Source organism: Dipodomys spectabilis, unplaced genomic scaffold, assembly GCF_019054845.1.
Source record: "Dipodomys spectabilis isolate Male_0828 unplaced genomic scaffold, ASM1905484v1 ptg000297l, whole genome shotgun sequence".
Lineage (NCBI taxonomy): Eukaryota > Metazoa > Chordata > Mammalia > Rodentia > Heteromyidae > Dipodomys > Dipodomys spectabilis.
In genome coordinates this window covers 2,495,843-2,511,239 of record NW_024870974.1, presented here as the reverse complement: position 1 = coordinate 2,511,239, position 15,397 = coordinate 2,495,843, and the positions used below count along the sequence as shown (strand labels likewise).

General features: G+C 45.7%; 1 protein-coding gene across 1 annotated transcript; it reads left to right on the top strand.

Moving 5' to 3' along the window:
- The first annotated feature begins 7,854 nt into the window (after nucleotides 1-7,854).
- On the top strand, nucleotides 7,855-12,622 carry Rpl34 (ribosomal protein L34). The gene is made up of 5 exons (XM_042701874.1): nucleotides 7,855-7,935; nucleotides 9,842-9,915; nucleotides 9,995-10,094; nucleotides 10,307-10,410; nucleotides 12,424-12,622. The coding sequence occupies exons 2-5, from the start codon at nucleotides 9,851-9,853 to the stop codon at nucleotides 12,506-12,508; spliced, it is 354 nt and encodes a 117-aa protein (XP_042557808.1). The 5' UTR covers nucleotides 7,855-7,935; nucleotides 9,842-9,850; the 3' UTR covers nucleotides 12,509-12,622.
- Nucleotides 12,623-15,397: the final 2,775 nt, after the last annotated feature.

Below are 15,397 nucleotides of genomic sequence, written 5' to 3'. Positions count from 1 at the left end.
TCTGGGATCTGGAAAACAGATTGGCAACTGGTAGTGCCATCTAGTCCTATGACTGGTAAAAGGAATGAACGTGGGGCCTGGGCTGTCCCGGAGCGTTTGTGCTCAAAGCTGGCAGCTTGACCCACAGGTCCACTTCTGGCTTTTTGGTAGTTAATTTGAGGTAAGACTCTCAGACTTTACTGCCCAGGAGGGCTTCAAACCACAACCCTAGATCTCAGTCTTATGAGTAGCTAGGATCATAGATATGAGCCAACAGCATGCTCAGCTAGGAATCTCTATTTAGTTGTAGGCACAAGAAATCACATAGAGTTTCTCAGTGACAGAATTAACTAGTATTGCTTTTAAAGAAAATGAATTTAGAGCCAGGCATGGTGTCACATGCCTGTAATCCCAGCTCTTAGGAAGCTGAGGTAAAATGATCCTGTGTTCAGGGCCACCCTGGCTACTTAATGAGCCTCTGTCTAAAAGAAAAGAAACGAAGGGGGAGGAAAGGTGGAAGGGAAGGATAAGATAGGATGGAGGGGGAGAGGAGAAGAATTTGATAAGAATTTTGAGCGTCTGGTCCAGGACCTGCTACATTGCCCCCATTGGGGAGTGTATTAGAGAGGCAGAATCTCAGTCCCTGTACCCAGGCCCACTACATCCAACCTGCAGAGTAGCAAGAGGCAAGGTGATTTGCTGGCATGCTAACATTTGAGAAGCCCTGGTGTAGAATACTGTGGAAGAGGAAGTTGACCTAAGAAGACAAGTTTAAAGAGCTGGAATGAGGCTAGCTGAACAGAGATGGTGACAACAGAGGGAGGCCAGCAAGGAGGCAGTCATAAATGACAGGGCTTTGGCTGAATGGCTGACCCACCTCTGTCCCACTGGCTCTCCTAGTAGACCAACCTCTCTCTTACTCATTACACTCTTTACACTCTTCTTCCATTGCTCCTTCTCGACATTAGCAGGCACTGCTTCTTTCTGATTGGTTAACTGCTAATCAGAAAGAAGTCAATAAGAACTTTTCCTTTCCTCTCCTACCTCTTCCTCCTCCTTTTCCTCCTCCTCCTCCTCCTTCTCTTCTCTCTCCCTCTCTCTCCTCTTTAACTGAAATTCAAACTCAGAGCCTTGCTTTTGCTAAAGAGGCTCTCTACTACTTGAGCCACACACCCCACCACTTGAGCAACATCCCAGACTTTTTTTTTTTCTTGGTCAGTTATGGGACCTCAACTCAAGGCTAGATGCTATCCTTGAGCTTTTGCGTTGAAGACTAGCACTCTACCACTTTGAGCCACAGTGCCACCTCTGATTTTCTGATGGTTAATTAGAGATAAGACTCTCATGGACTATCCTGCCGGGGTTGGCTTTGAACTGCAATCCTCAGAGTAGCTAGGATTACAGGTGTGAGCCTGTAAGACCCCAGACTTTTGCTTTTTATTTTTCAGATTGAGTCTAGTGTTTTTGCCAAGGGACTGGCCTCCCTCCTCAGTCTTCCTACCATAACTCTCATGAAGCAGGGACCATACGTGCTAGCACCACATTCAGTTTGTTGAGGTAGAAGGAAGATGACCTGTCTGTTTCGGACTGGTCTTTAACCACAATCCTCCCACTCTCTACCTCTCAAGTAGTTGGAATAGTAGGCATCAGTCACTATGTCTGGTCCAGAAATTTCCTTAAGGGATAAAGACCACAACGACTGCTGTGTTCATAGGTAAAAATTTTAAAAAATGCATAAAGAACTTATACCCAGATGGTAACTGGGAGGTGACTTGCACCTACTCAAAAGGCTGAGATTCATGGTTCAAAGGCAGCCTGAGAAGAAAAGTCTGTAAGACACCATCTCCGATTAACTGGCTAAAAGCCAGCTGGAGACATAGCTCAAATGGAGCACCAAGCCAAGAAAGCAAGCAGAGAAGCATGAGGCCTTGAATTGTTTTTTGTTTGTTTTTGCCAGTGCTGGGGCTTGAACTCAGAGCCTGGGCACTATCCCTGAGCTGGCTTTTTCTGTTCATGTGGTACTGAGGAATCGAACCCAGGGCTTCATGCATACCAGGCAAACACTTTACACTAAGCTAACTTCCCAAGTGGAGGCCTTGGGTTTAAACCCAGTACCAGTAGGAGAGAAAGAGACAGAGACAAAGAGAGACAGAGAGACAGAGAGACAGAAGGCAAGAGATAGAGAACAAAAGAGGAGAGAAAGATGAAAATACCCCTTTTTCTAGGATCCCAGGATTTTCCTGAGTTTAATCTGAATCAAATAGGTGTGCACTGAAAAGTGTGTGAATATATCTTCATCCGTCCGCTTTTAATCTTCACCTTCAAGAAAATCCCTACCACTCAGAAAGGAGCCAAGTAAACAGCTCATCCCAGTGACTCATTTACACTTCAAATATACTTTTGCTTTGGTCATTCCTCAATTAATCAAATAACTGGTGTCTCCCCCTAAAGTAGTAGAGAAGTGAAATCCATTTTCCCCTTCTCCCCAAATCATTAAATCCAGGAGCCCCTGACTATACCTGCTAATACTAGTACCCATCCTTTCATCCTCCATTAACTCTGGCACGTCTAACAGGCTGTCAAGAATAATTTCCCAGGACGTAAATAATTCAGAAATTAAAAATTAATAAATAATAACAGAGAACCACTGGGAAATAGGCTGGGTCAATTAGTGCGCTTGGCATTCTGCTTCTTCGCAGCAGGGGGCCAGCCACATTCATTCCTTGCATCTTTCCTTAGATTCTGAGGTTCTGATTTACAGCCCTTCATTACAGGATCCAGTCAGACGCAATTACTTCCCTCACAATCTCCCTTCCTAACTTCAAAGAAACCAGCGTTTTCTTGTCTTTCTTTCTTTTTTTTTTCCCCCCTCCTTGTAGCAGGCTCAGCTTGACACCCCTGGATTTCTTGCACGCAGACTAATTAATGTCTTCGATTCAACCATATTCACTTGGTTTCTTTGATGTACCTTAGTCAATCATCCCATTTAATTAGAATTTCAATGATAACTTTACTTATCTTGTGGCGAGATGTAAATTAAAATAACAAGATTTTAATTCTCTTTCATATGGGGTTGTGACATTTTTCCAAAGAGAAAGTTTCCACACAAACATGATATTATTGTACATTTTTAAGGTGGGGAGGAGGGGCTGTCTGCAAATCTATTTTCAACTTGTTCAAAAATAGTATTGGTGTGAAATGAGCAAGGGTGTAAATACACTAGAATTTCCTATAGTATTGTGTGATCAAGTCTTTCCCATGAAAATGACTTTCTTGATTTGCTCAAATAATTGGACAAAGACACAGAGCTTGTTGTCCCCAAAGGCAGTGTCTGTTTTCAGGGGGGAAGGGGATCTTCAGAAAAGCAAGGCTTTGATTCATTAAGCATTTTAACTCTTTCTTCCTTTTGCTCTCCATCCACGCTAGTTTTCATTGTGGTACAGTCTGCATTAGTTTCTTTGGACTTCTCAAAGAGACCACAAGGAAGCCAGGCGCTGGTGGCTCACACCTGTGATCCTAGCTGCTCAGGAGGCTGAGATCTGAAGCCAGAATGGGCAGGAAAGTCCTCGAGGCTCTTATCACCAACTAACCACCAAAAAAAAAAAAAAAAAAAAACCCAAAAAACTCTAAGTGGAACTGTGGCTCAAATGGTAGAGCCCTAGCCCTGAGCAAAAAAGCTCAGGGACAGTACCCAGGCTCTGAGTTCAAGCCCTAGGACTGGCACAGGAAAAAAGAAAAGTCAAAGGAAACAACATGACAAAACTAGAGACTAAGCTTGAGCATATAGCATTTCAAGCCTTCCATGACCCAGCTTATATAACTCTGCCAAACTCTGTTTCTGTATTCTACGACATCCACATATCCAAGGTAAATATCCAGACATAAACACTACCTAAACTTAGTGCATCCCTTTCATAACTTACTAATAACATGTATCTCATGAATATATTTTTGAGAGTTGCTTTAAGTTTAGAGACATTGGCAGAAAATCAGACATGGTTGGAAATATTTGGCATGTTTGTATCTAAAACATCAATGGTTCTTCGTGTGGGAAGCTCTTGCCTATAATCCTCAACTACTTTGAAGGTTGATAACTGAAGATCATAATTTGAAGCCAGCCCAGGCAGACAAATCTATGAGACTTTTAATTTCCAATTAATCAGCTAAAAGCCAGAAAAGGAGGTATGGCTCAAGTGGTAGAGTGTAAACCTTGACTGAAAAAGCCAAGTGAGAGCACAAGACTCTGAATTCAAGCCCCAGGACCAAGACTACTACTTCTACTATCACTACTACTACTACTGATGTACCAATAGTGATTGCCAGCATCAAAAATATTCTTTTCTGGTTCTGGGCTTGAACTCAGGACCTGTGTCCCTGAGCTTTTTCAGCTCGAGGCTAGTGTTCTACCACTTGAGCCACAGCTCCATTTCTGGCTTTTTTGGAGATTAGTTGGAAATAAGAGTCTTATGGACTTGGATTTGAACCAGAAGGCTCAGATCTCAGCCTCCTGAGTAGATAGATTTACATGTGTGAGCCACTGGTGCCCAGCATAAACAAATTTTTAAAAATAATCTTTTTTTTTTTAACAGTACTGGGGTTTGAACTCAAAGCTTTGTGCTTGCTAGGCTAGCCCTCTATCACTTGAACCATACCTTCAGTGTAGCTTTTGCTGGTTATTTGGGGGTTTAGCAAACCATGATTCTCCAGATCTCACCCTCCTGACATAAATGCATTGCTTTTTTTTTTGGTCAGTTGTGGAGCTGGAACTCTGGGCCTGAGCGCTGTCCCTCAGCTCTTCAGCTCCAGGCGAGTGCTCTACTGCTCTACAGCACCACTTCTGGTGTTTTAGTGGTTTATTGGAGATAAGAGTGTCACGGACTTTCCTTCTCGGGCCGTCTTTGAACCTTGATCTTCAGATCTCAGCCTCCTGAGTAGCTAGGATTACAGGCGTAAGCCACCGGTGCCTGGCTACGCATTGTTTTTTAGCAAGTACAAAGAGAAAATCTTATACACTATATATTAAATACAGGTTTTTGAGTAAGAGAATAGCTTTTCTTGAAATGTTTTTTTTGGAAATGAAGTTATTAGCTGCCTTGTTTCTTGGAATACCATTGGGAATTTCTCACAATTTTCTATCTTTGATCTTTCAACTTTTCTTCTTCTCTACTCTTAATAACAATGTCTAGGGAAAAAACAAACAGAAGTTACAGAGACCAACAGAAATACTACATTAGCAAGACATGAAACCACTACACTAATGCCATTTGGAAGTCAACCTTCAGGGAATTCCATACAGTTGTTCTCTGACAATAGAATTTAGTTCATTTGCTACTTAAGACATGATTATTTAAATTGAAATTAATTGGTTTCCTTATTCCCCTTTAGGGCTTTAGGCTCAGAAACATTTCTATTAGAAAAATCTAATTTGTTCTCAAAATTCCTATTTCTAAAATTTAGAAAGTTAAAATGATCTGATAGTTTTTAACTCTTTGTAGAAAATATAATGTCTAAATCCCAGCTTAGCCTGGGATTAAAGATACCACAAAGATCAGGACATAGCTTCATATTACAGCATTTGTCTAGCAAACATGAGGCCCAGAGTTCAAACCCCAGTACCATAAACAAATAAAAATAAAGCCAGGGGCTAGAGGCTCACACCTATAATCCTACTTATTCAGGAGGTTGAGATCTGAGAATCCTGGTTTGAAGCCAGCCCAGGCAGGGAAATCTAAGAGACTCTTTATCTCTAATTAAGTGGTAAAAGGCTGGAAGTGGAGCTGTGGCTTAAGTGGTAGAGCTTTAGCTTTGTGCAAAAAGCCAGCCCCTGAGTTCAAGCCCTAGGACTGGTACCAAAAGTAAACTAGTATGGTGATGTACACCTATAATCTAAGCAGTTATAAGACTGAGGCAAGGGGATTAAAAGTTTCAGGCTTGTCTGGGCCACAAAGGGAGACCCTAATCTCAAAAAGGAATGCCCAGAGAAGGAGAGAATGTGATGTGCAGTGTTTTTCATCTTTACCAGGGTCTCAGAGGTCAAGACACACCTGGGCCTTTCCTGGTACCTTAAGGTTCCCAATATAAATTCTAAAATAACTTGCCAAAGCAAGACCATCAAAATCATAATATATTTTAAATGTTTACATTGAGCTAATTACTGCTTTTATTATGTTTTTAATACTGGGGCTTGAATTCAGGTCTGGATGCTGTCCTTTAGCTTTTTCACTCAAGGCTAGTACTCTACCACTTGAGTCATAACTCCACTTCTGGGTTTTGTTTGTGTGTGTGTGTGTGTGTGTGTGTGTGTGTGTGTGTGTGTGTGGTTAATTAGCAGTGCAAGTCTCAAAGACTTCCTGCCCAGGCTGGCTTCGAACTGTGATTCTCAGATCTCAGGCCTCCTGAGTAGCTTTTTTGGTTATGGGGCTTGAACTCTGGGCTTGGGTGCTGTCCCTCAGCTCTTCGGCTCAAGACGAGTGCTCTACCACTTGAGCCACAGCACCACTTCTGGTTTTCTGGCGGTTAATTGGAGATAAGAGTCTCACGGACTTTCCTGCCCGGGCTAGCTTTGAACCTCGATCCTCAGATCTCAGCCTCCTGAGTAGCTAGGATTACAGGCATGAGTCACCAGTGCCTGGCTTAATTTTTGCTTTTAATTCATAAAATTCAATGCAGCCAATGAGAGGAAATTAGCTGGGATACAAGATCGTGTTTCCCAGCCAGCCTGGGCAGGAAAATCTGTGAACTTTTATTTCTAACTAAGCACCAAAAAGTCAGAAGTAGAGCTGTGGCTCAAGTCGCAGAGCACTAGCCCTGAGCACCCAGGCTCTGAGTTCAAACCCTAGGACTGGGACATAAGAAAAGCAAGCAAGAAAAAGGTCTGAAAGGTAATTTAAGTGTCATTTAGGAACTAAACCTAGGTCTTGCCCCAGAGCCAGCTGAATCTCTTGAGGCTAAATGCCTTGCAGCATCCCTTGAAAGTAAAGTTGGCTTTGGGTTTGAGGGCCTGGCTTTGGGGTTGGGGGCCAGGCTTTGGGGTTGTTGGGGGCCAGGCTTTGGGGTTGGGGGCCTGGCTTTGGGGTTGGGGGCCTGGTTTTGGGGTTGGGGGCCTGGCTTTGGGGTTGGGGGCCTGGCTTTGGGATTGGGGGCCTGGCTTTGGGGTTGGGGGCCTGGCTTTGGGGTTGGGGGCGTGGCTTGGGGTTGGGGGCCTGGCTTTGGGGTTGGGGGCCTGGCTTGGGGTTGGGGGGTCTGGCTTTGGGGTTGGGGGCCAGGCTTTGGGGTTGGGGGCCTGGCTTTGGGGTTGGGGGCCTGGCTTGGGGTTGGCGGGTCTGGCTTTGGGGTTGGGGGCCTGGCTTGGGGTTGGGGGCCTGGCTTGGGGTTGGGGGGCCTGGCTTTGGGGTTGGGGGCCAGGCTTTGGGTTGGGGGCCTGGCTTGGGGTTGGGGGGCCTGGCTTTGGGGTTGGGGGCCAGGCTTTGGGGTTGGGGGCCTGGCTTTGGGGTTGGGGGCCAGGCTTTGGGGTTGGGGGCCTGGCTTTGGGGTTGGGGGCCAGGCTTTGGGGTTGGGGGCCAGGCTTTGGGGTTGGAGGCCTGGCTCAGGTGACAGGTCACCCGCCAATGAGCGGTCTCAGTCAAAAACACAAATACAAAGTGGACTTGGGCCCGCCTCTGACCTTTCTGGCTCCAGTGTCATTTGCGTTTGTTTCTCCAGAGATTCCCGGGTAATTTTCTCCGCAGGTGTAATTTTCTCTGATAGGTGTTGCTTGTGTATAGCCCCGCCCCCGGAGGCTGCCGTACAACAGGATCCCCGCTGATGGACGGGTGGTGCATTGGATTCCGTACAACATGGCGGCGCTCTCAGCAACACGAACGTGCCTCTGACGCAACATCCGGTCATGCGCATTGACATTTGCCCTTTGAACTCGCTTGCGCCTTCCTTTCTCTCTTCCGGGGACGGTGTCTAGAGGTATGGTAGCCAGTTTCTTCTTGTCTGTATTCCCTGTGCAATCGGTCGCCATCCGAGCCGTGGCGCGCACCGCGAGTGCTTGGAAACATTTCCTTGAGCTGGCGGGGCTCCCTTGGTGTCAGAACTCTCCACTTTGAGCTTCGGGAGCCCCTCCATCCCTGGCGGAGCCCCTTCGGGAGCGGCGGAAAGCCGAATGTCACATCCGGGGCTTTGCGGGGTCGTGTCTGGACTCCGGGAGCGGGCCGGCGGCCGGACTGGGGCGGGGGGGGCTCCTGGCCCGTTCAGGTCGGGCCTGCGAGGCCGCCGTGCCGTGCCTGGACCTGTCCCGGGCCGCGCGAGGCCCGGGGACCGGCGCTGGCAGTGGCTCCTCTCCCTGCTGGCTTCTGTTTTCGATGGCAGTACCGAGCCGGAGGAAAATGACGCCGCTGGGGTGTTGGAACGCCGTGGTGACGTCTAGGGCGCTTTGCACGGGCCTTCGGGTCGCCTCGGGTTTAGTGTGACGTGAGGAACAAGTGCAAGCGGCTTCCTCTATGCGTTTTCCCCCCTTGTGTGTGTTCCGGACCTGGGGCTTGCATCAGGGCCTGGGTGCTGCCCCAGACCTTTTTTAGCCCAAGGTTGGTGGTACACCCCTTGAGCCACAGCTCCACTTCCGGCTTTTTGCTGATTGATGGGAGGTGAGGGTTTCTTAGGCTCATCTACCTCGACAGGCTTCCCACGTTATCACCAGATCTCAGCCTCCCGAGTAGCTTAAATTTACAGGCGTGAACCACCGGTTTCCTCTAAATTCCTATCATGAAGCGAGCACAAAGTTTGGAAGAAGGGTCAGCCTGGCAGTGCTTGGTTATCTTGTGTCCTTTGGATGCTTCCCTTAAAACTCAAGTCATAAGTCTGGCGGCAGTGGCCTTGCTCCTGTAATCCTAGCTACTCTGGAAGATGCGATCTGAGGATCACGGTTCAAAGCCAGCCAGGGCAGGAAAGTCTTTTTTTTTTTTGTGCTAGTCTTGAGGTTTGGGTGCTGTCCCTGAGCTGCTCAAGGCTAGCATTCCACCAATTAAGTCACAGCTCCACTTCCTGCTTTGGGATTATTTGGAGCCCAGAGTTTCATGGACTTTCTTGCAATCTTCAAGGCCGAGTGTGAGCCACTAGTGCTTGGTTGTATAGGGTTTTTTTTTTGTTTGTTTGTTTTATTGTTTGTTTTTTTTGGGGGGGGGGGTCTGGTTGTGGGGCCTGAACTCTGGGCCTGGGCGCTGTCCCTCAGCTCTTCAGCTCAAGGCTAGTGCTCTACCACTTGAGCCACAGCACCACTTCCAGCTTTTTCTTTTTGCTTATGTGGTGCTGAGGAATCGAACCCAGGGCCTCATGCATTGCAAAGCAAGCGCTCTACCACTGAGCCACCTTCGGGGGGGGGGGGGGGGGGGGGGGGGGGGGGTCCGGTAGTGGGGCCTGAACTCTGGGCCTGGGCGCTGTCCCTCAGCTCTTCAGCTCAAGGCTAGCGCTCTACCTCTTGAGCCACAGCGCCACTTCCGGCTTTTTTCTTATGTGGTGCTGAGGAATGGAACCCAGGGCCTCGAGCATGCAAGGCAAGTGCTCTACCACTGAGCCACCTTCCCAGCCCCCCTCCCACCCCCCCCCCCCCACCCCCCATAGTGTTTTTTATAGCTTGCTTGTGCTTTCTGGCCACCACTTGAAACAATGAGCATGATACCTAAATAATAACCGAGTCATGTTTGATTGTCTCCAGTAGAACTAACATTGCCTCCTAGAAGTCACCTCTAACTACAAGTAATTTTTATATATGGGAATAAATAGCGTGTTATACACATGTGCATATATGTATAAATTATGTGATGATGCTTTGAGATGTGTATTAGATTTTTAATGGGAAAACGATCATATTTTTACTTAGGCCATCAAAATGGTCCAGCGATTGACATACCGCCGTAGGCTTTCCTACAACACAGCCTCTAACAAAACCAGGCTGTAAGTATTTCCAAAATTCGAATACATCCTGTCATTTATTCTTTGAGATGCTGAGCTGTTGCCTATTCTCTCTTTCTAGGTCCCGAACCCCTGGCAATAGAATTGTTTACCTTTACACCAAAAAGGTCGGAAAAGCACCAAAATCTGCATGTGGTGTATGTCCAGGCCGGCTCCGGGGGGTAAGTGGTCCTCTTGTTGTGGACAACATTAACAAGTCAGGGATTGAACTTCTGGATGGAGGGGAACATTCAAGATCCCCATTTTCCAAGAACACAGACCTTTAAAAACTGAGAGAAGTACAGTGACATGCTCTTCAGATGAGTCGATACAACATTGTATCATTTAAAACCCAGGGAAATTTCTTTGTGTAATCTTAGTTTTCTTTATACAGGTTCGTGCTGTGAGACCTAAAGTCCTCATGCGATTGTCTAAAACAAAAAAACATGTCAGCAGAGCCTATGGTGGTTCCATGTGTGCCAAATGTGTCCGGGACAGGTAAGCAAAATCAAGATGGTTTTCTTTTTTTTTTTCTTTTTGGTCGGTCGTGGGGCTTGAACTCTGGGCCTGGGCGCTGTCCCTCAGCTCTTCAGCTCAAGGCGAGCGCTCTACCACTTGAGCTACAGCACCACTTCCGGTTTTCTGGTGGTTTTTATTGGAGATAGGAGTCTCACGGTCTTTCCTGCCCGGGCTGGCTTTGAACCGTGATCCTCAGATCTCAGCCTCCTGAGTAGCTAGGATTACAGGCGTGAGCCACCAGCTCCCAGCTTCAAGATGGTTTTCTTAAATAAACACAGACTTGTCTATGGTTAACGGTGTATACTCTTCCTTACTGGAAGACTGGTAGGAAAAAATAAGTTGCATGCTTTACCCTCCCTGGTGATTGGTGATATATAAAACAGTTAGTTATATCAGATTAAATAAAGTATAATCCATAAGCTAGATGTAGAAATGTAAGACATTTGTAGAGGAGGGTAGGTAAGAAAACCTAGTGGTTGTTCATAGGCAGATGGAGGATGGAAGGTCTTTAAAATGTATAGGGAAATAGCAGCATGTACTTACAGTGTAGCTGCTGCAGAGCTTGGTAGGAGGTCATCAACAACAGAGGTTGAAAGGCCTTAAAGGGCGAGGGAATTAGCTTGATTCTTTAAGATGTGGGGAATTAAGTCTTTTGGGGGCAGAGCCAGAGAACTTTTGCCTTTGGTGTGTTAGAAACAAACAGCAGAACGAATGAAGTGACTCTTTAAACTGAGATGGGTGTTCACATGTAGTTTCTAAAGGATAGTGAACTTGTTACTGCTTTGAGAACCGAAGTCTAGGGAAAGAGTTCAGAAAGAAGACAGTCTTTTGGATATTGAAAGATAGGAGTGATGGTAGAGTTGTGAAGATAAATGTGCCAAGTACCTGTGTGGTAGTATCAAGTCCCTACTAAGTCTGTGGTAGCAGTATCAATTTCCTCTGGGAAGAGTTTTTATTGTTTTGCCAAGAATCCAGGATGTACTGCTCAAGTTCACATGGCTAACTACTAGTTATGGCTTAATCCATTTTTAACTCTAGCCTTATATTAAATTGCCTCCAAAAAATGAACTTCCAGGTGATTGGTCTTCATAAGTGAAGTGATAGACTTGGTAGGGAAGCTTAAGTTCTATTTCACTCAGTTCTATAGAAGTGCAAAGTCAAATCTGGACACCAAACCTTTGCATGATAGTATGAGGGGGTAGCAAGACATTGTATTAATAATGCAAACACAAGATAAATATGATTTCACTTGAGAAACAGGAAAACAAGTAGAGAGGAAGAGTAGTAATGAGTTGTAAGCTAGAGGAACTTGGCTTTTTTCATTGTTGGTCTCTTAAGGTATACAGAACCTAATCTTGTTTTAGGATTGGGACATGTGTATTAAGACAGTTACAAGCCCTGGCTCCTTTACCCCTTAATTTTAGTTAGCAGCACAAAGCTGGTTTTTACTGAAAAGTTTTTTTTGGGGGGGGTTCCGGTCGTGGGGCCTCAACTCTGGGCCTAGGTGCTGTCCTTCAGCTCAAGGCTAGCGCTCTACCACTTGAGCCACAGCGCCACTTCCGGCTTTTTTCTTTTTGCTTATGTGGTGCTGAGGAATCGAACCCAGGGCCTCAGGCATGCAAGGCAAGTGCTCTACCACTGAGCCACCTTCCCAGCCCCCTGAAAAGTTTTTAATGTGATAAAGACATTTTGTGAATTACCCACCACTGTGCTGCTGGGTCATAATGTAGCATGGGTTATGTTAAACATAGAGCTCTTAGCAGTGCCAATGTGGTTCCTGTGGGTGTGAGTTGAGCACTGACACTACTTGTGTGTAGTTCCAGTACAGAGTGAGGGCTGGGCTAGGAGGTTTGGCACTTCAGTTCAACTTTCATTTCCTTTCTGGGTTCCTATAATGCTTTGTTCATTCCTTTTTATGGTACTTGTCATTGTTAAATTGAACAAACCAAGTTTGATTTTTAGAAACTACTCATTGTGTATTTTCCTTTCTAGGATCAAGCGTGCTTTCCTTATTGAGGAGCAGAAAATCGTCGTGAAAGTGCTGAAGGCACAAGCACAGAGTCAGAAAGCTAAATAAAAACAGGAAGCTGTGTGGGCCTAGGATGCCAGAGGTCTCTAAACTGCTAGCAAAGAAGGAACCTTTTTGATAAATAAAAAGGCTTTGAGTAATAAAATATCAGAGTATTGTTTTGTATAATGTCTCTTGTATAATTAGACAAAAGATGTCTAATAAGTTTTAGTTAACCACTTTCCAAAAGAAAACTAGGTGAAGGTCTGGTTACTAGAATTCTTTTGTGTATGCAAACATTCCTTAGCACTTTGCCATTGGAACTCCTTTATCAGCAAGTGGAAAACCTTGGTCTTCCACTTGTTTGCCCATTTGGCCTCCAGAAGACCTTATTAACTCCCATCACTAGGATTATAGGAAAGCCTACCACACCTAGCCGCTGTAAAAGTTCTTAATCACCTGGCTCATTCTTTCTAATGCTTAGAGAACTAGCTTTGGTTTGAATGCTCTGTATATAAAAGCCTATTTTTTATTTTTTTTGGGGGGGAGAGTGGGATTATCTGTTATAACATGTTAACACTATTTCAATCAGTGCCACACTGCCTACATTCCTTCAGTTTTTTTAATTGTGAAAATACTGTACAGAGGGGTTTCAATTACGTGGGCAAGATAATGAGTACCTTTCTTATCAAGCATTGTAGCCTCCATTCCTTCCGTTTCTGTCAGACCAAGTTCCTCTATCTTGGTAAAATGGCAGCCCATTTGTCTAGGTCAGGTACTGTAGCAGCTGGCTTTACTTAGGGAACTTGGTAGTTTACCATTTCCCCTGAGGCTGAGGTCTGAGGATCCAGTTCAAAAGCTGGTCCTTAAGATTTTCCTATTTCCAGTTGATCACCAAAAATGTGGGAAGTGGAGGTGTGGTAGAACTTTAGCCTTGAGCAAAAAAGCTCAGGAGCAGGCCCCCAGGCCCTTCCACAAAATAGTTTCTTCTATCAATGAGGGATTAACTAGTAATTGGCATGATCACGATGTGGCACTGTTATTTCTAGAATACATTTAGGGTAAAAGGCTAAAATGTTGCCACTTGTCTTTTGCCAGCTAACCTGTTCTAGGTCATCTTTTTCTGGAGGTAAGATGGATGATATGTAGCCCTGGCTGGTGTGAGCTCTTGAGTGCTGGGTAACAGGCCTAAGTACCATGCCCAGCTAAGTAAGTAGAAATGCCAAAGCATATTACAGAAGATGAGTGGGGGATGAATCACAGAACTGTTAAGCGACTTAAATTGGCATTCAAATTTTGATTTTTTTGAAGGGGATGGGTCTGGTCATGGGGGCCTGAACTCTGGGCCTGGGCGCTGTCCCTCAGCTCTTCAGCTCAAGGCTAGTGCTCTACCACTTGAGCCACAGCACCACTTCCAGCTTTTTTCTTTTTGTTTATGTGGTGCTGAGGAATCAAACCCAGGGCCTCATGCATGCAAGGCAAGTGCTCTACCACTGAGCCACCTTCCCAGCCCAAATTTTGAGATTTTTATGGTCATGGTCAGTCATGGGGCTTGAACTAGGCTTGGGTGCTGTCCCTGAGCTCTTCACTCAGGCAAGTGCTCTACCACTTGAGCCACAGTGCCACTTTTGGTTTTCTGGTAGTTAATTTGGAGATAACAACAGTTTGATGGAGTTTCCTGCTCAGGCTGGCTTTAAACCATGATCCTCAGATCTCAGCCTCCTGAGTAGCTAGGATTACAGGTAAGTTTGAGCCACCAGTGCCCAGTTTGAGAATTTTCTTAACTGCAATTCACACACACACACACACACACACACACACACACACACATACTTACCCCTTCCCTCATTTTTCTTCTACTCCTCCCCGCTCCTCCCCCCCCCCCCCCCACGCCCTTAACTGCAATTCTTGGTAGTGATAGTTCTTAAAGCATAATTACATGAACTTATATGTTGTTTGGCAGTTTGGCTTTCTGTCACTTGGCTAATGTAAACTAGTGCAGTTGACTATATGCTGATGGTGTAATGAATTCTTTGGGATGTATAATGAAAGCGGTCATGATTTATTGGTGAACCTCCATACTGATGTCCGTAGTGGCTGTCCAATTTATTTCCCTCCAGTAGTGTACAAAGATCATAGTGTTATTACCCATCCATCCCTCATTCTTGCCAACATTGGCTTTTGGGTTTCTTTTCACCCGTCTCCCCTCCCTGCCCCCTTTCTTTCCTTTTATTTATTTATTTTTTTGGTCAGTCATGGGCTTGAACTCAGGACCTAAGTATTGTCTTTGAGCTTTTCTGCCCAAGGATAGAGCTCTACCACTTCAAGCCTCAATGCCACTTCCAGTTTGCTGATGGTTAATTGGAGATAAGAGTCTCAGGGACTTTTCTGGCTGACTTTGAATCTTGAGCCTCAGATCTCAGCTTTCTGAGTAGGATTACAGGTGTGAGCCTCCAGTGCCCAGGTCCTTCCATTTTCTTCCTTTTTTTTTTTTTCTTCAGTCGTGGGGCTTGAATTCGGCCTGGACACTATCCCTCAGCTCTTCAGCTCAAGGTGAACACTCTACTGCTTGAGCCACAGCTCCACTTCCAGTTTTCAAGTGGTTTATTGGAGATAAAGAGTCTCATAAGCTGGGAAGGTGGCTCAGTGGTAGGGTGCTTGCCTTGTATGCATGAGGCCCTGGGTTCGATTCCTTAGTACCACATAAGCAGAAAAAGCCAGAAGTGGTGCTGTGGCTCAAGTGGTAGAGCGCTAACCTTGAGCTGAAGAGCTGAGGGACAGCGCCCAGGCCCAGAGTTCAGGCCCCATGACCAACAACAACAAAAGTCTCATGGACTTTCCTGCCCAGGCTGGCTTTGAACCGTGACCCTCAGATCTCAGATTCCTGAGTAGCTAGGATTACAGGCGTGAGCCACCAGTGCCTGGCTCCATTTTCTTTTTTCTTTCCCTCCCTCTTTT